The sequence below is a fragment of the Mandrillus leucophaeus genome, unplaced genomic scaffold, assembly GCF_000951045.1.
Source record: "Mandrillus leucophaeus isolate KB7577 unplaced genomic scaffold, Mleu.le_1.0 Scaffold956, whole genome shotgun sequence".
In the NCBI taxonomy this organism is placed as follows: Eukaryota; Metazoa; Chordata; class Mammalia; order Primates; family Cercopithecidae; genus Mandrillus; species Mandrillus leucophaeus.
The window spans coordinates 220,949-244,361 of record NW_012110430.1 but is presented as its reverse complement, the minus strand read 5'-3'; the positions used below and the strand labels follow the sequence as shown (position 1 = coordinate 244,361).

The 23,413-nt window shown below is 39.8% G+C and overlaps 1 protein-coding gene across 1 annotated transcript in view; it reads right to left on the bottom strand.

The window, feature by feature from the left end:
* Window positions 1-5,957: 5,957 nt before the first annotated feature.
* Window positions 5,958-23,413, bottom strand: part of LRIT3 (leucine-rich repeat, immunoglobulin-like and transmembrane domains 3) — a 33,883-nt gene continuing 16,427 nt past the window's right edge. The window contains exons 3-4 of the mRNA XM_011970569.1: window positions 10,316-10,621; window positions 5,958-8,587 (exon numbers count right to left, since the gene is read on the bottom strand). Of these exons, the coding sequence (XP_011825959.1) occupies window positions 7,452-8,587; window positions 10,316-10,621 (1,442 nt within the window). The 3' untranslated portion in view covers window positions 5,958-7,451. The remainder of the gene's footprint in view (window positions 8,588-10,315; window positions 10,622-23,413) is intronic.

Sequence of the window (23,413 nt, the reverse complement as noted above, 5' to 3'; positions counted from 1 at the left end):
GGCGGCAGGCTCCTGGCTTCTGCTTTCCTTTAAAGGGTGTCTCCTGGGTAGGAGGATGAGAAGGAAGGGACACTTACCTCTGGCTGTTCCACGATCTGCCAATAAAATTTTATGACCCAAGAAAAAACAAAATAGAATCGTGGACCCGGGGGAATTCTGTGTGGCCCTGTGCCAACTTGGGGAAAAGGGAGGAGAGATGTGGTCAAAATAAGACCATTTCTCTTACCATTTTAATGTGGTTTTTATCCAGTTCTGTGGTCCACACTAGTGTCAGGCCCATTCCCAATTTAGGGGGTTTTTCACAAAAGTTCTTGTCTGTGGACAGTTGTTAGCTGGACATTTTGTTGAAGGGACATGAAGTCTGGGACCTCCCATTCAACATCTTGCTGTTGTCACTCTCCCCTCCTTGATCTTTTTGCCTAAAAAAGCATCTGTCTGATACAGTGGCTAATGGCTATAATCACAGCCCTTTGAGAGGTCAGGGTGAGGGGATAGGTTTAGACCAGGAGGTTGAGGCTGCAGTGAGCCATGATCATGCCACTGCACTCCAGCCTGGGCAACACAGTGAGGCCCTATCTCTAGAAAAATAAATAAATAAAATAAAATAAAGCCTCATGGCTCCTTTTGGTCACCTTTACCTTTTTTTCCTCAAAAACAGGTCATCTTTACCTTCTTTTAAATCCTCAATTCATTTGGGTCTTACTTTATAGAACTTTTATAGTATATCTGCTACATTTCCCCATTCACCTTTGGTTACTCTCCCTTCTTATATTTTATAAACATGTCATTTGAAATTTGAGATTAATAGACAACCATTTGACTTTCCTGAGCTGTCTCCCATTTTATTTGAATTATTTCTTGGTTTTTAAAAATCTCTCTTCATTAACCATAATCTTATTTGAGACTCAATTTCATGAGTCAAAACTATTTTTTTCCTTGAATATTTTTAAAGTTTCCTCAAAGCCAGAGTATTTGCCTGACTCTATTCGGGGTTCCCTTTTCTGGCCATAAGAGCTTTGAATGCTCACAATTTTTCATACAGCATATTATTGATAATAGTCTCACAGGTGATGTACTCTCACTGGTATACCACAATTTTCACAAAACTCAAATACATTTTTCCTGAAAATAAAACATTGTAATCATTTTTAGTTGCCACATATATTGGCTACATATTAGTTAGGCTTGCTCTCTACAATGTTTCTGGGGATACTGATAAACAAGCTATTGATTATGTGGCATTCCTTGCTACTTTTGCTAACACCAGTCTTTCTCTCTCACTTAAGAAAACATAGTTGTAAGAACATGAGAGCAATGATATCATCGAGATAACCTTGACTACATTCAAATGTATGTATTTTTAGAAGGCAGATCATGTGCAATTTTAGTGCTTTCACCATTAGTAATAAATTACTTGCAACACACCCCATGTATCAAAACCAAGCTGAGAAATAATCCAGGTGCATTCTCCTGAGGTTCGTATCCCCCTCCGCATCATCAACTAGCTTTTTCACTCCATCAAAATTAAGTCCAGGCTTTGCTTGATTTTCATTATGAGGACAGTGAGTAATTTATCTGATGAGGATGGTCCAAGTAAACTGCCTTGACAAATAACCTGCCTTTGTACAATTCAGGCACCTTTCCATATCCACCATTTGGCTCAGTAGTCTGTAAGATTATACAGTCATATTATTTCCAATATTGGTAGTATTTTAGTATTCTGTTTCTATGGGCCTTTTAAATTCATGGCAATGAAATTGCATGACATCTATAGCAGAGTAAGGACATAAAAGTTTTGTAACCATTTAATTTAAAGTAAGTTGATCTAAAATAAATTCAAGCTAAACACAAAATTGTCTGCAAAAGATATTTTTTTTAATTGACACAATGAATACTGAATTGAAAACTGTTAGCTCATTAGACAAAGCACTGAGTTATGAAAGCACCAAGGACAACCAGGCCTGAAAGAAAGGAAAAGAGATGGAATGAGAGGAGAGGAGAGAGGAGGGGAGGGGAGGAGACAAGAGAGGATGGGAGGGGAGGAAAAAAGGAAAGGAATAAAAGGAAAAGAAAGAAAAAGAAAGGAAGGTGGGAGGGAAAGGAAAGGAAAGAAAATTATATAAGAAGGGGAATTGGAGGAGTTCTGAGAAGGCTATCCATTCATACAGATTATGCCTAAACTAGAATTATTTTTTCTTTTTAATTAAGAATGATTTAGAATGAACAATTTTTCCATTCTACAACTGCTTGTATTATAATTTCTAGAAAGTGGTACCTTAAAGTCCATCTGTTTCTTACACAAAATGTTGTATTTTCTTATTATTTTAAATTTAAAAATTATTAAATTTTCTACTTCAGGACTGCTGACACAGCTTTAGAAATCTATTCTATACTTCCAAATCTTCCTTGTAATGAGAATATAATATTTAGCAAGATGGCAGCCACAACTCCCCCCGCTGCATGCTTGTGGCATCAAGAAAGGGAAGCGGTAGGAGGCCCAGAACACTAGCGGGACTTCTACCCATGTCAGGGTAGAGGTAAGAGAATCCAAGAAGGGGGTAGGTGAGACTGTAGACAGGAGTAAGGGAGAGTCACCAGAACAGGACCTCTCCACCCTCTTTGGGCCACCCTCTTTGGGCGCCCGGCCAGCGAGTCCAGATACCCCAATCAGCATTGGGATGTCCTGCAGAAAGCATATTATGAAGGTAAGACAGGAATGAGAGGCATCCTTGGAACCACCTAGTGGGAGCTGAACTGCATCGGCAGAGGGGGTATGGCAAGTCCAGCATCCAGTTAAGCAATTAGGGGAGATCATGAGAGCAGGGTTCAGCCGTGGCTAGGGGGTAGTCTCACCATGGATGGGGGGCAGTCTCACCATGGATAGGGGGCAGTCTCACCATGGATATGTGGCAGTCTCACCAATGGCAAAGGAGGGGCAGTTGACAGTAACCAGGGCTTGACTGTGAAGAGTGGACAAGTGGCTGAAGGTTGGTGAAGGGATGCGCAGCAAGCCGGGTTTGGCCGCTCAGTGGGTGAGCAAAATGACCCTGTTGTGGAAATTGTCAGTGACTTCAGTGCTGAGTAATCAGTGAATAGGTCTCAAGAAGCAACATCTTGATGTGAAATGTCGGGCCACCTGGAGCAGTGAAAGACAGCAAGAACATTGGGGCTTGGAAAATGGCTCTAGGGATATAAAAGGTGTTGAATGGACTTGGCAGTATCAGGCTTGGAGCTGCTTAATTGCAGAGCAGTGACAGGCCAGAATGGAAGAGGAGGACCAGGAGAACTCAGAACTAAGCAGTAATGTCTGCAGACACTATGCACTGGAGGATGTTGTAGATGCAAAAGTGTGATCTTGGAGGTGGTCCAGTGAAGCCAGAATTTCAGGTCTTGTCCATCCCAGATGGCTGCCCAGCACAACTGAGGTTTCCAGGAGGTGCAGGCCATAGAAACTGAGGTGGGGGTGGCCTACTAGGCAAATGCCAGGTAGCAATTAGTCGAGGTGGGTGGCCCAGTCTCCATGGCTATCCTGGGTATTAACGGTGAAGGTATCTCCCAGCAGGTAGAGAAGTCTATGTCTGGTCCAAGAGGGCCTGATGGGGCAGGGGCCCTTATAATCCTGATACGAGGTGCACAGGCAGTGCCTGGGCCCAAAATGTGTCTGTGAGGTGAAGGTAGAGAAGCTTTTGTGCACGAGGTAGCTCCTCATAGACCAGATAGACTCAAGTTGGGGTTAAGGGCTATGAGTGTTGCCTCTGTCCTGTGAAGACGGAAGGTGTATAAACCCACTGGAGCACACCTAAATGTCTCAATAGCTCTCTTCCTTCCTTTGTGGTAGGTACATCATCCACTTTCAGTTCAGCCCTGGTTGTAAGGAGGCTCATGCTGGAGTGTGCTGCTTGCCAGGCCATAAACAGTCAATGCGACAGAGCACAGGAGTAGCTTCTGTCACGCCTGCCTGATCTGGGCCCAGAGTCCCACCTGACTGTGCTTCCTGGATAAACTTGATAGGATCGTTAAGTAATGAAATCAATCTTCCCATCTTTGGAGATAGCTGCCAGCTGTTGTATTCTTGGCCTGTGAATTGTAGACCCTTCCTGTTCAGTACTCACAGTACAGCCAGGTGGCACCTTTCCTGCTGGGCCTCCGCATCAGGTGTTTGAGTGGGCTTCGAATTTCTGCCTGTGTCAAAGGGCCTACAGTAGTACCCCCTTATCTGACGTTTTGTTTTCCATGTTTTCAGATACCCCATTTCAACCACAGTCCGAAAATTTTTAATGGGAAATCTACAAATAAACAATTCATAAATTTTAAGTTGATCTTGGAGGTGGTCCAATCAAGCTAGAGTTTCAGGTTTTGTCTGTTTCATACGGCTGCCAAGCGCAAGTAGGGCTCTGAGTGTTTCCAGGAGGTGTGGCTGTGAGTGGCCTGATGAAATCTTTTGCCATCCTGCTCCATCCCACCCACGATGTAAGCCACCCCTTTGTCTGGAGGATCTACACCATGCACTTCCCGCCCATCAGTCACTTAGGAGGCGCCATGGTTATCAGATGGACCGTCGTGGTATCACGGTGCTTGCGTTCCAGTAATACTTATTTTACTTGACAGTGGTCCCAAAGCACAAGAATAGTGACTCAGGCAACTTGGATATGCCAAAGAGAAGCTGTCAAGTGCTTCCTTTACATGAAAAGGTGAAAGTTCCTGACCTAATAAGGTAAAAAAAAAAAACCCTCATATGCTGAGGTTTCTAAGATTTAAGGTAAGAATGCATCTTCTATCCATAAGAATTTCCTTAGTCTGTTTTCTGTGGTCATAACAGAATGGACAGGAGTAAGGGAGAGTCACCAGAACAGGACACTGAGTAATTTATAAAGAAGAGAGGTTTACTTTGGTTCACAATTCTGGAGGCCTAAGAGTCAAAGATCTACCCACTATATCTGACCAGCTTCCAGTGAGGCCTCTGCCATGTCACAGCATGGCAGAGAAGTGGAAAAGGAAGCGGAGTGTGCCAAAGGGAGCCAAGACAAGGAGGAACCTCACTTTGTAACAACCAACTCTGATGGTTACTAACCCAGTCCTGCTAGAGAGAGTGCTTGCTTTGGGATCTGGGATTCATTCTTCCTCACCCTAGCTGTTTCTGGAGGTGGCAGCTGCTTTCTTAACTGTGGCCAGGAGGTGACTGGCAATGCCTGTGGTGCCACTGGGGGTAATCTGGCACACTCAGGATGATCACGCAGCAGCTCACAGGCCTCCAGGGCAGCCAGGTGCAGAGTGGCAACTCTGAGGTGAGGGAGCCCCGTGATTTGGATGTGCTGCGCATGGGCTGCTGCCAGCAGCACCCAGTAGGCATTGTAGGGGTGGTAAAGCCCTGGGGAAGCCGCACTGTCTCACTGGGAGCATGCAGAGGAACAGAGATAGCAGCAACAGGCCTGTTGGTGATTTGGTGACTTTGCTAACAGCATTAGACCAGGGGTCTGTTGGAGAAGTCTCTTTCCCTGGTTGGCGGGCAACAGATAAGCTTTCTGTGGAGAAGCTGTACTTGAGCCTTCTTGGTCTGTGGGGTCATGATGCCAGGACCTTTGGGGACGGGGAGCTCCTCTCCCATAGCTGAGGCTAGAGACACACCAGTTGGTGGGTGGCTCTTCAAGCCCAGGGTGTCCCCCAGCTTACAGCATTCCTACCACCCTCCTCCTAGGAGCCCACCTTCCTGTGGGACCAGAGTGGTCTTAAAAGTAATTTTGGCAAATTTTGCCTGGTGTCTACCTCCAAAACAGAGGCATGAAGTGAAGGTAGAAGGCAGCAACAGATGTGAAAATAGAACAAAAACTGCCAGACACACTGTAGAGTGTTCCTCAGATCTCACCCAATCTCTCGATCACAGCCAGGCCCTGGCCACTCTCCCTTGATCCTCCTATAGAAATGGGTGTCATCACTCATTGACTTACTTAAATTTCATCCTCTTACAAGGAAAGCAGGAGTTGGCTGGTGTCATGGGCCGGATATAGTCAGAGGTCAGATGACCAACTGACTAGGAGGGCTTCTATTTGAGGACCATTCTCAGAGTTTGGGAGATCTTTCCCATTTCTTATATATGTATTCAGTCTGGGTCAAATACCAAGTGTTTCTTTCATAGAGCAGGTTTAATCTAGTAAGGGTAGGCTTTGTTCTAAGATTTATGAAAGTTGCATCTGTGCTGAGGTGTCCTTGTCTCCTGGAAATCACTGGGCCAGGTTGCATCCTGCTAAGTTGCATGTAATATCAGCCCTGTGAGATGCTTGAGTGGGTCTTATCACTATCATTAATCTTAAAGCCACAAGATGTCTCTTATAGTACACTACAGTTATTAAAATATTCCCTTTCTAAAAAAACTAAATTTTATTTATGAACTCCTTTCCTATGTATTTAAGTTCCCCGATGTTTTTAACCTAGGAAAAGAGTCTAACCAAATGAATCTACTGAGGCTTCCCTTTCAAAATTCTCAAATATCCTTTGGGGCTCTAAAACAGACTTTCAAAGGGCAGTAAGTAATTTCAAAAGCTTTTTATTTATCACAGAAATCAAAAGATAATATGGCAGAAGACAAACTGCTTGGCTTGTGATTCTTTGGCCACTTGTATATCTTCTGACAAAGCAGAAGAAAGAAGGAATGAAGGAAGGAAAGGGAGGGAAGACCAGGAAGGAAGAAAGAAGAGAGAAAATAAGAGCAAATAGCAAAATATTAAAAGACTGATTTAAAGTTATTTTTAAATATCCATATTATCTGTCAGCAGATGTGTTTCAATGCAACAGTTACCATTTTTAAAGAAATGGTCTATTTGTCATAATCCTCTTTGTATACTTACTTTTACTAATACCTATATTTCTAAAGAAAAGCAAACGTTTTTCTTACATGCAATATGAACACAACTCTATAGTATTACAATGTATAATGGTATGAAGAGACAGAGCCCTCCCTCCCCCATGAGTTAGATTTAACCTTAGTGAACAAAAAATCCTTTGTGATCCCACACTCTCCATTAGGCAACGTCAGAAAACGTCCACAGAAAATGCCATAATGCACTTCGAACATGAATAAACATCAAGGCTTAGCTGGTTTTGCTAATGTTTCCTCGTTACTCAAAAAACTGTATTTTTAAATACAGAGTTCATTTGCTACTTTCATATGAACTTATTTTTAAGAACTAAAACAGTACCCTAAAAAGTATTAATAATTTAGTATGCAACACTCTAAAAATTATTTCTGTAGACCTTTTCCACACAAGAAAAAAAATCAACGTTATTTGTCTTTTCAGTTCAGAGGTCTCATGCTATTTTTTAAACACACTTAAAAGCATTCCATTTGTGATTTTCACACACAATGTGAAAGTCTGTCCAAAAGTCATCCAAACCTAGGGTCAATTATACCCTTAGATGCTAATTTTGTAGCTCACATGCACCTGAGCTGCACAACCTTAGCAATAATGCTCTGGTCTGGAACTTTCACTTTTAAAAGTCACCTGAGATTCCACACTTGACCTCGAACAAAGCAGCAATTTTTCTGAGTCATCCCTGTGACTTCGTGTCCAGAGCTCACCTACACTTTGAGACCTGGGAAACAGGGTCTCAAATTGGATATAAGTCTCTTTTGCCAAATCATCTTCCCAAAAAGGTTCTGACTTACATTGCAGTTTGCAAACTTTGTACAACAAGAAACAAATCAATAGTAAGACAACAACACAGGCAGTACTGGTCACCACGAGAAGGAGAGACCATTGAGAATCATCTCCTTCTACTGTTTCGGTAGAAAAGGTGATGCATTGGTCTTTCTGGGGAGGCACTCCTTTTGGACAGACACAGGCCATGTATTGCCCACCAGGTTCCAAGCCATCTATGGTTACTTGGTTCTTGCTGGAGTCTGCATTCAACAGCAGCAGGTCCTTCCCACCATACTTGGAATACAACACAGTCACTGCAGAGTTATGTGTGGTGTTGATCATATTCCACGTCAATGTCACACTCTCTTTAGTCTCGCTGACCACCCTGAGGTTTTCTATTGTGGCATTTGTCTCCGTAAGCATTGTTTGATCCAACAATGCCAGCTCTTTTTTCTTACTTGTGCTGGCTGGAGGAAGCTTATTTCCACTCTTTGCTGCCTTTAAATTTCTTTTCCCATCTGGGTGGAGCTGGAATGATTGCTTGTTGGCCATGGTGGTGGCTGAGATGCTTGTGCTCAGAGTTGTGATTGAAGAAACAGTGGAGGAGAAGAAAGGAGATAAAGAGAAGGAAGCAGTAGAGGGAGGAGACAAAGTAGAAGCAGAAAAAGAAGATGTGGGGGAGAAGGAAGAGGACCAAGGATATGATGATGTGCTAGATGTAGATCTTCCAGATCCCGGCTGGGCATCCCACTCAGGATGATCTCCAGGTCTTTCAGAAGTGTCTGGTGGTATCAGAGTTGTGGTAATGCCAAGCACTGTCACAGTAACCGCAGCTTCTGACATCCCAGCCAGATTTTTGGCCTTACACTTGTAATCCCCAGCGTCTTTGGAAGAAATGCCTGTCAAGCTCATTATGGACCATCTGACTCCTTCCTCTGGAGATTCTTGTATTACTGGAAGAAAACAAATGTATACTCTGTGAGGAACAAAAGGAAAATTCAAGCAACCATGCCAACTGAGGAGGAAACAACTATCCGCTCTACATGCATCTCTCACAGAAACCGAGAGGGAAATGGCACCCTGCAAGTCTCTGACAGTGGGCGATGGTTCTGCAAACTGCTTACATCAAGGTCTAGGAGCTGCCAGGTGTTGTGAGGTCTGTATAGGGAACAGTATTTTTAAAAAATAAAAGGCTGGGAATCAGGAGACTTGGGTTTTAGAAACTTTTGCCCACTAAATAGCATGTGGTTGTGAATAAGTCAATTCCTGTCTTTAGGCCTCTGTTTCTGCATTTATAAGAGGATGAGATAAAGTAATCTCAAAGGTCCCTTTCAGTTTTAAGTCACTGCGATTCTATAGAATGTGTATCATATGACCTTACATAAGTATTGCTTATGATATGTTTTCACGGTAATAAAATGCATAGATCCTTCTAGCCAGAGGTACAGCAGATCATTTTCTGGCATGGCAGAGTCATCATTTGTATTTGGAATGATTTATTTTATATTTAACTTAGATAAACTAGCAAATCATGGATTCTTCTGTTTACAGAATAACATATAATTTTTTTAAAAATCAGAATTTTGCTATCCTAAACTCTGATATCTGGGTATATTTTCATTCTGTCTTGATTTCAGAAGCTTTTTAAAGAATAATAATGCACAGAACAATATCCCAGTAACCCAAAACTTAACTCACAAGCTGAAACTGTGGACCATTGACTATCTATATATAGGAACATTAGACCTTAACTTCTTTATTTCCACCACGTTTCATTATTTCAACCTGAATTTTAGTTTAATTTTGAAGAGTTTTAAAAATATATCACTTTAATTGTCAGAATAACACTCTTGAAACTGGGTACAAAGCATGCATATTGTCACACTAGAATCTGAAAAGTCTATATAATCAATATTTCTAAAAATTATACTTTTTGATTCACAATAAGGTCTCCATGTAATTTATTATTTAAATAATTATTCAAAAATGAGAGACTTGTACAAAAGCTTCGCTCCACCCGGCGTTTTTGTTGTTGTTGTTGTTGCTGTTTTATTTTGGAGACGGAGTCTTACTCTGTCACCCAGGCTGGAGTGCAGTGGTGCAATCTTGACTCACTGCAACCTCTGCCCCTCAGGTTCAAGCGATTCTCCTGCCTCAGCCTCCTGAGTAGCTGGGATTACAGGTGCGCACTACCAAGCCCGGCTACTTTTTGTATTTTTAGTAGAGATGGAGTTTCACCATGTTGGCCAGGCTGGTCACAAACTCCTGACCTCAGGTGATCTGCCCACTTCGGCCTCCCAAAGTGCTGGGATTAGAGGCGTGAGCCACCGCACCCGACCAGCAAAAGGCCCTTTTTAAAAAATTGTAATAGTTGTACATTTTGAAGTGAGCTGTATCCAAGATGATGAAGCAAGACAAAGGCCTTGTCTGCCATTGATCCATTCACTGCATTGTTTCATTCTACCTAAGAAAAAGAGTTTAGATTGTCTAATTTTATCTAGGTAGTTAGATAAACTGAGGAGAATACTAACCAATAAAATGTACCTTTAAAATCTCTTGCACCCAATAATCTTGAAATATTTTATTAGTGTTAACTAGCTAATTTCAAATCACACAAAACATGATGTTAACTTCAGAGCTTAGTAAACTCCTTTGATCATGGGGCTGAATTAAGAAAATACCTGTATAATTAACTGGCGAGCTGTCAGATCTGGTCCATGTGAGCTGTGGGGTGGGGAAGCCAGTGGCATCACACCGCAGTAGAACATTACTGCCGAGAGCAGACATGATTTTGGTGGCTGAGGTCATCACTGATGGTTTCAGACAATGTTCCAATTCAGCCCGCTGAAACAAAATTCCTGTGAGGCGTTCAGGTTCACTGCAAGTCATCAGTGGATCCAGAAGCACTATAGTAGGGTCAACAACCTTTGACAACTCGATCATTTTGGAAATACGACAGTCACAGAACCAAGGATTGTCCTGTAGACCTAAAACAGAAGGTGGGAAAGGTTGACAAAGATAATTCTGATGACTCAGTTTACATCCTACCTCTTGAGAAGGTAGAGATCTACACTATCTCCCTAAAAACAGAAGTGCTTTGAGGGATGAAGCAGAGTCACCTTTATGTCAGTTTTGCTCTGCAATCCAGCAATCTCGATGAATATATCCTGTCCATTAGTTCAGATCATTAATAATCATGGCTAATACTTATTGAGCATTTACTCTGCTAGATTATCTTCTAAGCACTTACCTGTATTATCACATGTAATCCCAATAATCCTATGAGAAAAATGGTATTATTATCCCTATGTTAATGATGAAGCTCAGACTTCATCTATCCCTATGTTAAAGATGAGGCCTCAGAGGGGCCCAATAACTTGGCCAAGGTCACAAAGCTAATTAGTATCAGAGCTAAAACTTTAATCCAGGTACCACAGAATGCCACAATACAGTAATAAAGATCTTTCAAAGGTGTTATGAAAGTACCTACAGTATTGTAAGTGTTATAGGGTGCTCAGAGGCACCAAATTCAGCCTGGAATAGGTTATGGTTTTATGTGATTTGAAGGTGTATTGAGGTAATGCAAGCTTTGTGTGGCAAAAAATACAGAGTGAGATGCTGGCAATGGCGGGAGAGAAGCCCAAAAAGCTGGTGGAAGCAAGAACGTGGCTTGGCATGAATGTCATATGTGGTGACCATGAAGGTGACTTGCTCAATACTCCTTCAAGAGAGAATCAGCTGCAAGCAACGTGGTTAGCGGACAGCTTCCGGTTGCAAGCATCTTCAGGATGTCTCACTTTCAGAATTGTTAGCAGAAGCCTTTGGGCCTTCAAGGAGGCTATCAGTGACAGCTTGAAGAAAAGTGAGGAAAATGTTGCTGGAAACTAGAGGAAAGAGGATCTTTGCTATGGAGTAGCAAAAAGTTTAGCAGCACTGTCACCTGTGGTCCACATGGAAAGTCAAAAACATATTCAATGCAATGTGGTCTACCTAAGGATATTTCCACAAAGACTGTTCAAACTACTCCCTAGTGTGTTTCAGGTAATAAAATATAAAGGAGAGGCAAAGTTAAAGAAGAACTGTTAAATATAAAGGAACCGAAACTTGTTGAGTTCAATTTAAAAATTGTTTCTTATTCTCGGCCTCTCCAAAATTCTCAAATTAAGATAGAACTTCAGAGCAAACATCAAATCCAGGTGGGACCATAAAATTTTGTACTAAAATCTCAGAAGGATCTAAAATGGAGCTTTAGAGCATTCTGTCAGGCAAAAGTCTCTCTAGGATCTTAGGAGTGATGTTCCATAACAGCCTCATATAAAGCCCAAGACAGAAAAAAATTTATCACAGAGATTTGTGGTTATAGCTTTTTACTAATGGAGTGGATTATAAATTGAGAAGAAAAGACAGAACTGCAATTTTACAAATTCTAACCATGGTGGAAATGTAACTGTTAGTTCATAAATTCTAGATTTTTATTACACTTTTTAAAAATTATAAGAGCAAGTCATGACTGGCTCATATTTTTCTGCCAGTATTGGTAAAAGTTTACTTTTTCATCTCCTGTTTTAGAAGTACGCTTTTCTTCCATGGGTGAATAACTTTAACCTTTTCCTCTTATATTTAATGTTGTTAATCTATACCTAGTTATTGAACCAAGATTAATTTGAATTCTATTCTCTTAACTGTTGATTCTTTCATCCAATATTATGTGATAAGCAGACTTTCTGGCTTATTTTATATTGCTATGACTACGTGTGGCTCTGGAACTTAATGTCTACGCTGAAATCTCAGTTCTATCAAGCTTCACTCCCACGAGTAGATATCTATAATAACAACCTCTCTCAGCCTCATCTATAGAATGCAGTAGTTCTTTCATAGAGTTGCATGAATTTTTAATTACATAATTCATGGAAATTACCTTGAACAATGGTTTATTCACAGTAGAATCTCTGTGACCTTTAAACTTTCTTGCTGAACACAGTACTTAAAATCTTTTGTAAAATATAGTCATTTCAATCTCTGAATAAGTAACAAATTTCATACACATAAAACATATTCCCTATACTAGAGTCCATATTTTCTTGATCTTAACAAAAGAAACCAAATGTAATACAATCTGTACGTCTACTAAGAAAGAATTCAAAACAAGTACATAAGTAATGGTGGAGATATGATCTGATAGATACCGAAACACCTATAATAATGCAGTCAGTTCATAGACATTCAAAAACCCACTTCACCACCAGATACCACATTAGATATTCAGTCATTATTGTTCATATTAGTTGACCTGATATGTGAAGGCCAGATTTAAATATATGAAAGAGAAATTTTAAAAGTAACAGGAAATGACATTCTCACCAACTTTACTGTGCCTGGGTTGCTGATGAGGCTCAACCATTAATTAATTCTGTGACCTGGATGATGCAACCTTGCTGAGCCTCAGTTTTCTCTTCAGCAAAATGGGAGAGTTGACTAGATACATGCTAGAGCTTTTTATACCCGTAATGTTCTATCTGCCTATAAAATAAAAATAATGATCATAGACTAAAAGAAACCATAGATGGAACAACAAACTAACACTAAAATCCATCATCACTCAGTAAAAAGCAGAAGAATATGATAGAATACCTAATTTGTAACATTTTTATCTCTATTGATTGAGGTGCTAAAGATAATCTGTGGATCTAGACTCTCCTAATAGTGCTTATTTTTAAACGTTAAATCTTTCAAATTTGTGACTTTTCTATGTCTACACTGATACACAGTTCAAATGTGAATATCATACAAAGTGAAGCTAGTTTATCAACTTTGACTATAATACAGACTAAAAGTAGTCAATTCTCATTTTATAAACAATATAACTGGTTTTACTTATTAAAATTGAGGGGAGGGGGAATCACTAACCTCTTCCAAAGGCCGAAATCCCTTCAGTAGTTTATTTTACTTTGTACATGTACTTTTTACATTAACCAGTTTTGCTTATATACATGTAAATGTTATTATAAAGAACTAAATTTGGAATTAGATTGTTTGACTGTGACCCACACGATTTAACAAATTAATCAGGTCAGTTTGTGTGTAACGTGCCAATAACCTCTACAAAAACTTATAAAAGATTAAAAATGTTGTTATCAATTGGTATTGTCAGAATTGTGAGCTGCAGTTTGCAAGAAATCAATGAAATAATATATGGCTTGCCTCTCACAAGTAATAAAATCTCAAAATGAGGATCCAATCATGTGTCTGCTCCCTGAGCGAGAGAGAAAACCAGTGAAGAGAAGAGCACAGGACACACCCTGGCAAGTGTCCTCTAGGGCAAAGGGATGTTATCATGGTGCCTAAGAGGAGGAGAGGGGATATTTTAAGTTAGATAAAAACAATCAAAAAATTTAGAAAGGAACATGTAAACACCCACCTTAATACAGTAAGAATTCATAAATAGAATGATACTAAAACACTTATATTGAAATAAAAGGTTACTTATATTTTATATCTATAAAATTTGTGTCAATATTCTATATATAAAAGCTATGCTCATCATAGCTATCTGATTTGATTTTAAGATTAATTTCTAAATCTGCCAGCACATCAAATTTATTCAGTCATATAATATGTACAGACTATTTCATATTTTGAAAACACTTCAACTTATGCCAGATTTTTTTCTTTATATAATACTAGCAATGCAAGTTACAAGTTGCTGATTGCTTCCTATGTGGCAAAGACTGTGCTTGTCCAAAACTGCAGAGGCTCTGAGATTTGACCCTACTTTAGGGTGACCAACCTATTCCAGTTTGCCAGCAACTCATTTCAGTTTGCCCAGGACTTTCTTGCTTTTAGCACTGAGAGGTCCACATCCTGGGAAACTCCTCAGATATGGGCAAGTTTGCCTGCCATCATTTTATGGATGTTGGTAGAAGACACAAGACTCCTGCTCAGGGTTGAAGGAGTTCATTGCTCACAGCACTGAAGGGAGACATCTTTATTATACTGGGTAGTAAGCATACTTACCCTTTGCTCTGGAAGGAGATATATTTCAACCTCCAAAGCTGTTCTCTTGAAAACAGCTTGAAAAGGTAATGCAGAATAAAAGGTAATCCTTGAAAAGGTAGTGCAGGATAAAAGGTAATCAATGTCTGCCTCTGCTCACAAGACACGCAGAGATTCAGGAGATCAAAGAACAGCACTAAGCCTCTGAAGGATGGTCTGACTCAATCCTCACAAAAGCATGGGATAGGTAGTACTATTATCATCCCCATTTTAAAGATGAGAAAACCAAGGTTCAGGAAGCTTAAGGAATATGCCTAAGGTTACACAATTGGACAGCCAGGATTTGAACTTCAGCATCCTGATCTTGAACCACCATGCTGGTTAAAGCTCTTAACCACCCACCACAGTGGTTAAAGGTCTTAACCGCCATGTTATGCCTTATACCATACCTCTGGCATCTGGTATTATTCTTCCAATTTTACACCAAAGGAAACCAAAGCACAAAGATATTACTACCTTGACTTTGTAAATGGCTTAGAATCCTACATCCCAGATTTTTTTTAGCATCATAATCTAACACCCTTTCTATCATAACTCATCTCTTTGCCATCTAAAAACATTTAGAGTCACAGTAGCAGTCATAAGTGCTATTATCTACAAATAAAAAAATGTTCAGGCACAATGGCTCACACCTGTAATCCCAACACTTTGTGAGGCTAGGTGGGAAGACTGCTTGAGGTCAGGAGTTCAAGGCCAGCTTGTGCAACATGGCGAGATCCTGTCTCTACAAAAAATACAAAAATTAGCCAGGTATGGTGGTGGCACTTGCCTGTTGTCCCAGCTACCCAGGAGGCTGAATTGGGAGGATCAACTGGGACCAAGAGGTTGAGGCTGCAGTAAGCTGTGATTACGCCACTGCACTCCAGCCTGGGTGACAAAGTGAGATACTCTTTCAAACTAAAATAAACTAAAAATTTTAAAATGTTAAAGCAGCACTATCTGGGGTATAAATGTTTGCATAGGGAAAGATTCAAGAGCTATAATGTTAACAATTTATTTCATGCTTTGAAATTATTAAAAAATGTATTAATGGTGAAAGAAAATTCTTTTAAAAGCTAATTTAACTGGTTATATATAAAAGTTATGTAAATATTTTTAAATCCCTCAAAAATAAAATGCCTATTTACTCCAGCTTGAAACGTCTAAGGTCAAAGGTACAAATTTTAAAACCTGAATAAAAATCGTGATCCAAGAACTGAATACATTTAAGTGTTTTTTTCTTCTGAGGACAAAGGTAAGAGAACTCTCTCAAGTTAAACTGTTACTTGTACTGCATTCCTTCAAGGCAACACATCAACTAAAATTACACTAATTTGCATTAATTAGTTGACTTTATATAACTATTCTTGGATGGGCCAAGTGAACTTTATCCTTTCTAAAAGAATAATATTTATATGCATCAGAATAGTTGGACTAAATGTGCTATTTTTGTGTGAAAAGTGAGCAATAAATTTTTGTACAAAAGTTATTCTGAGGACTATAAGCCCTTGAAGACAAAGACTATGCCTACTCAGCTTTGTGGAGACAGCAGTGTTTAACAATTCAGTGAGGAAAGGAACGTCTTTTTAATGAATGGTGCTGGAACAAGTGGACACATATTCACAAGCATGTAAACCTCAACCCCTACTTTACACAATACAAAAACTATTTTGAGATAGATAACAGCTATAAGCTTAAGAGCTAAGAATATACAGCTAAAAATTGAGTATAAAGGCTAAAACAATAAGCAAATATCATATCTGTGATTTTGAGGTAGGCAAATATTTTTTAGATGATACACAGAAAGCACTAACTATACAAGAAAAAAACTAATGAATCACATGTCATCAAAATGTAAACCTTTTTTACCAAAGACACCAGGAAAAAATAAATAGGCAAGTCAGCCTTGGAGAAAATATTCACAATGCATATAACAGACAAAAGACTTATATTCAATAAAGAAAATACGAATAACCCTTAAAAACTGAGCAAAAGATAGTTCATAAAGGAAGATATACAGTGACCCATAAGCAAATGAAAATCTGGCTAACGCCATTAATAATTAGGGAAACGGAAATTAAAAATCACATTGTGATACTGCTTCCTCATGAAAAAGACCAACATCATCAACTGTTGGTGAGGATACGGAGCAACCAGACTGTCATGCAGTGCTAATAGGAATGTATAATGTTATACACCCTCTTTGGAAAATGGGCAGTTTCCTTAAAAGTTATACATATAGCCATTATTTTTTTCCTTTTTTTTTTTCCACCCAGGATGGAGTGCAGTGACGTGATCTCAATTCACTGCAACATCCGCCTCCCAGGTTTTTCCTACCTCAGCCTCCTGAGTAGCTGGGACTATAGGCATGCACCACAACACCTGACTAATTTTTGTATTTTTTAGTAGAGACGGGGTTTCGCCACATTGGCCAGGCTGGACTCAAACTCCTGACTTCAACTGATCTGCCTGCCTTGGCCTCCCAAAGGGCCGGGATTACAGGCATGAGCCACTGCGCCCCGTCATATAGCCATTCTATAATCCAGCAATTTCAATCCTAGGAATTTATCCAAGAGAAATGAAAACATGTGCCACAAAAAGCTTTGTACAAGAATGTTAATTGCAGCTTAATTTATTATTGCCCCAAACTCAAAACAGCCCATGTGTCCAACATCAGGAGAAAGGATAAACAATTGCTTCATTCATACAACTGAATACAATTTTGCAATAATGAACTACCAACACATGCGACAGCATGGATGATTTTCAAAAACATAATGCTGAGTGAAAGAAGCGTGGCACAACGGTGCATCTTATATGATTCCATTTACATAACATTCTAGAGCAGACACAATTAACCTATATCAATGAAAATTCAAATAGGTGAGGCAAGATTGACTAGAAAGAAACACAGAACTTTCTGGAGTAATGGAAATATTCTGTATCTTGATAATGGTGTAAGTTACGTAAGGGTATACATTTATCAGAATTTAACAAACTGTAGACTTACAATCCTGCATTCCACCTATGCAAAGTATACCTTAATGTCTCCATTAAAAACAAGGTTTTAAAAAGTAAAGAGTGATGCTTTGGAGATTAACTGTAAATTTGAAACTTGATTCTGCCTTCTTACTAGCTATAGAAAGAAGGTGAGGATTAGAGCACCCAGCAAGGCATAAGTCTTACCTATGCGGATTTGTTTCCTCAAACCAAAAAAAGAGTGGGGCACATCTACAGAGATTGATAAGTGTTTTTTGAAATAAATTAACACCATTTTAGAAAAGTCTGGAGATACTAGGGCTGCCACCACCCTTCAGGCAATCTCCATTTCAAATAGGAAAAGAGCCCATGTTTACAATTCAGCAAATTTGGGTACAAGTAAAACAACACCCCCCAAAAAAAGCATTTCATGTTTTATCCTACCACAGGCCTTTTTCTCTAAGACAAACAGTGTCAAGACTTACGGAATATGCCTGTGTAAATATTTACTTAATCTTGAGAAAGAGGCCATGGAAACTTACCTGCATTGCAAATCAAAACCTAGTTTTATAGTTAATTCCAATGTTTATTTGCGGGGCAATAGTTTAAGTTTTCATGGATACAATAAAGGACAATTTTACTAAGTTGATGTTTTTACTCCTGTAGAAGAGAAAGAGTAATTGAAAAACCTCACCTTAATTTTTTTATTACATAAATATATGGATCTAAAGTGATCAATAAAGTAATGCATATATGAAGAAAGGAACTCTGTTATTATTATATACTTTGCATTACAAAGAAGGGAAGACGCGCCTGGGTTCTGGAGCCAGATGGCCTGTCCTTAAAGCTCAGCTCCACCACTATGTGTTGAGTGAATCTGGGCAAGTGTCTTAACTTGTGTCTCATTTTTTCATCTGTAAAATGGGCATGAAGTGGTATTTACTACAGGGTTGATGTGAGACTAGAAGTTACATAGGTCAAGTATAAGAACCAGACCTGGCATTGAGCAACTCCATCAAAATTAACTATTAGTGTTATTATTACAAATAGAACCTTCATCTGCTAACAATAATCAACACAGAGTAATAAAAACTAAGTAAAAGCAGACTCTATCCCACTATAACAGCACAGAGGCAAATTCTACAGGACACCTGGAAAGATGTAATTGCTATACTTAAACACTAAGTTCTAGAAAATCTAGGACTGGTACTCATCACTATATTCAGTGATGCAACTAAAAGGCTCAAATATTGCTGGAATAACAAAAAGGCCAAACAAAGAAGTCTTTATAGGACACTCCCATCCCAGTCACAACTTCTACAGATAATTGTTGATCTAAAAGCATAATCTCAGAGACTGTAGACTTCATATTCTAAAGGACTGCTACATGAAATATTTCATTTCTTCTCATTACAGTCCTGTGAATAAAATGGAGCAAACCCTGCCATCACCATTTTCCAGACGAAAACACTGAGTTTTCTGTGTGTGATTTATCCACATCAATTAGTCCTCTCTTCTTCTCCTTTTGGGAACATATCAAACATGGCTTTGCTAAGGTCAGCTGCCACTCAACATGCTTCAAACTATCCTTTGTTATTTATTATCATGCATGATCATTGCAGAACATTTTGGAAATATAGAAAAATGAAAAGATGTCCCACTAACCAAAGAAAATAGCTAAACAGTTAGTGAATTTTTTTCAGTCTTTGTCTTTGCACATTTTTACATAGTTATGGTAATGCTTTTTATACAGTTACATAGCCTTGTTTTAAAATTTAATGTTATACAGAAGTATTTTCAAGTTACCACCTTTTAAAATCTCTGGGCCCTAAAATGCAGTTAAAACTGTTTGGGTAACTTCCCATGGACAGTAAAGTTTCATAACCCTTTCCCTTTGATCCCTAAGTTCCCATCCAGATTTAACTCCCAAGGGAAAAATATGAATGTTCTATCAATTGCTTCTTCATAGTAATGTTAGTAACTGATCATTAGAAAGCTATTAATTGCAATTTAGTAATTGAATTTTATTTTCTACTATATTACTCCATTGGGTTAATTCTATTAGAACCAAGAATTACTTTCCAGGAAACTTAGAAAAATAGGTAGGGAAATAGAATCTTCTAGCTATTAACCTTACTCATAAGGTTCAGATTGGTGGCTAAAATAAAGTAAATAAATACCGCAGTGTAGGTTTACGTGTGCCTATCAGTGTATATAATAAGAACTCCACAAATATCTGTTAAGTTAAACTAATGTGATTTTATTCTCTAACCCATTCTACAATAGTACTTTTATTGTCTAACAAAAAAATGTTTAAAGGACTAGATGAACAGTGGGGAAAACGTGAACTAGCTACATAAGAAGAGCTTATATGAGTTTTCCTCTTTCTACCTGGTTCTTATTAGTCATATTTTTAGACTTGTAAACACCAAATACATTGACATTTCAACAAAAGCAATGCTAAAGTTATGTGAGTGCTGTTACAGCAGTTTCTTTTTTTACAAATATATATTTTACTTGTGCTTTATTTCAGCAAATATTTGATCATGTGATACTGGTCAGGAAGGATGCCTGGCGCAAAGTTAGCATCTATGTTGTCTCGTACTCCAAAAGGCTTATAAGTCATTTCACTGGCCAAATGCCCAGAAGTTCTTTCATCTTCCTGAGAAATATAACCTCTGCTGCAGCTATGATGAAAATAACTTGGGAATGGACAACACAGCCTTATTGGGTGAAAAAGTGGAACAAAATTTTAGCACATCTAACTGATCGATCAAAGCCTCAGGCTTGTGTCTCATACAAAAGATTACAATGCTTCACTGCCTATAGATACCCCTGAAAAGGGTCCAGTTCACTAATTTCAATCAGGCAATCACATGTTCTAGGCATTCACCATGTACAGAACTCCATGCAAAGCTCGCTTTCTCTTTCTCTTGATAGATAGATAGATAGATAGATAGATAGATAGATAGATAGATAGATAGATAGATGTGTATATATATGTGTATATATAGTATATATAGAGAGAGTGTGTGTATATATATATAGTGTGTGTGTGTGTGTGTGTATGAAGAGGCAGAGAGGGACTTACTGGTAGAAGGAGATTACATTTTAAGAACCCCAGAGAAGGTGGCTGGCAAGATGGCCAAATAGGAACAGCTCCAGTCTGCAGCTCCCAGTGAGATCAACACAGAAGGTAGGTGATTTCTGCATTTCCAACTGAGGTAGCTGGCTTATCTCATTGGGGTTGGTTAGACAGTGCGTACAGCCCACGGAGGGCAAGCTGAAGCAGGGTGGGGCGTCACCTCACCCAGGAAGCACAAGGGGTCAGGGAACTCCCTTCCCTAGCCAAGGAAAGCCATGAGGGATTGTGCCGTGAGGGACAGAGCACTCCAGTCCAGATACTACACTTTTCCCATGGTCTTCGCAACCCGCAAACCAGGAGATTCTCTCCGACGCCTACACTACTAGGGCCCTGGCTTTCAAGCACAAAACTGGGTGGCCATTTGGGCAGACACCGAGCTAGCTGCAGGAGTTTTTTTGCATACCCCAGTGGTGCCTGGAATGCCAGTGAGACAGAATTGTTCACTTCCCTGGAAAGGGAGCTGAAGCCAGGGACCCAAGTGTTCTAGCTCAGCAGATCCCAGCCCCACAGAGCCCAGCAAGCTAAGATCCACTGGTTTGAAATTCTCGCTGCCAGCACGGCAGTCTGAAGTCCACCTGGGATGCTCGAGCTTGGTGGGTAGAGGGGCATCCGTCATTACTGAGGCTTGATAAGGTGGTTTTCTCTTCACAGTGTAAACAAAGCCACTGGGAAGGTCAAACTGGACAGAGCCCACCACAGCTGGGCAAAGCCACTGTAGCCAGACTGCCTCTTTAGATTCCTCCTCTCTGGGCAGGGCATCTCTGATAGAAAGGCAACAGCCCCAGTCAGGGGCTTATACATAAAATTCCCATCTCCCTGGGACAGAACACCTGGGGGAAGGGACGGCTGTGGGTGCAGCTTCGGCAGACTTAAACATTCCTGCCTGCCAGCTCTGAAGACAGCAGCAGATCTCCCAGCACAATACTCGAGCTCTGCTAAAGGGCAGACTGCCTTCTCAAGTGAGTTCCTGACCCTCATGCCTCGTGACTGGGAAACACCTCCCAGCAGGGGTCAACAGACACCTCATACAGGAGATCTCTGTCTGGCATCTGATGGGTGCCCCTCTGGGATGAAGCTTCCAGAGGAAGGTACAGGCAGCAATCTTTGCTGTTCTGCAGCCTCTGCTGGTGATACCCAGGCAAATAGGGTCTAGAGTGGACCTCCAGGAAATTCCAGCAGAGCTGCAACAGAGGAGTCTGACTGTTAGAAGGAAAACTAACTAACAGAAAGAAATAGCATCATCAACCACAAAAAGGACGGTCACACAAAAACCCCATTCAAAGGTCGCCAGCATCAAAAATCAAAAGTAGATAAGTCCACGAAGATGAGAAAAAAGAAGCACAAAAAGGGTGAAAACTCCAAAAACAAGAATGCGTCTTCTCCTCCAAAGGATCACAACTCCTCGCCAGCAAGGGAACAAAACTGGATGGAGAATGAGTTTGACAAATTGACAGAAGTAGGCTTCAGAAAGTGGATAATAACAAACTCCTACGAGCTAAAGGAGCATGTTCTAACCCAATGCAAGGAAGCTAAGAACCTTGAAAAAGGGTTAGAGGAATTGCTAACTAGAATAACCCGTTTAGAGAAGAACATAAATGGCCTGATAGAGCTGAAAAACACAGCCTGAGAACTTCGTGAAGCATACACAAGTATCAATAGCCAAATCCATCAAGGGGAAAAAAAGGATATCAGAGATTGAAGATCAGCTTAATGAAACAAAGCATGAAGACAAGATTAGAGAAGAAAGAATGAAAAGGAACAAACAAAGCCTCCAAGAAATATGGAACTATGTGAAAAGACCAAACCACCTATGTTTGATTGGTGTATCTGAAAGTGACAGGGAAAATTGAACCAAGTTGGAAAACACTCTTCAGGATATTATCCAGGAGAATATCCCCAGCCTAGGAAGACAGACCAACATTCAAACTCAGGAAATACAGAGAATACCACTAAGATACTCCTCAAGAAGAGCAACCCCAAGAAACATAATCTTCAGATTCACCAAGGTTGAAATGAAGGAAAAAATGTTAAGGGCAGCCAGAGAGAAAGGTCAGGTTACCCACAAAGAGAAGCCCATCAGACTAACAGCAGATCTCTCTGCAGAAACCCTACAAGCCAGAAGAGAGTGGGGGCCAACATTCAACATTCTTGAAGAAAAGAATTTTCAACCCAAAATTTCATATCCAGCCAAACTAAGCTTCATAAGCAAAAGAGAAATAAAATCCTTTACAGACAAGCAAATGCTGAGAGACTTTGTCACCACCAAGCCTGCCTTTCAAGAGCTCCTGAAGGAAGCACTAAATATGAAAAGGAACAACCGGTACCAGCCACTGCAAAAACATGCCAAATTGTAAAGATCATCAACATCATGAAGAGACTGCATCAACTAACAGGCAAAATAACCAGCTAGCATCATAATGACAGGATCAAATTCACACATAACAATATTAACCTTAAACGTAAATGGGCTAAATGCCCCCAATTAAAAGACACAGACTGGCAAATTGGATAAAGAATCAAGACCTATTTGTGTGCTGTATTCAGGATACCCATCTCATGTGCAAAGACACACATAGGCTCAAAATAAAGGGATGGAGGAATATTTACCAAGCAAATGGAAAGC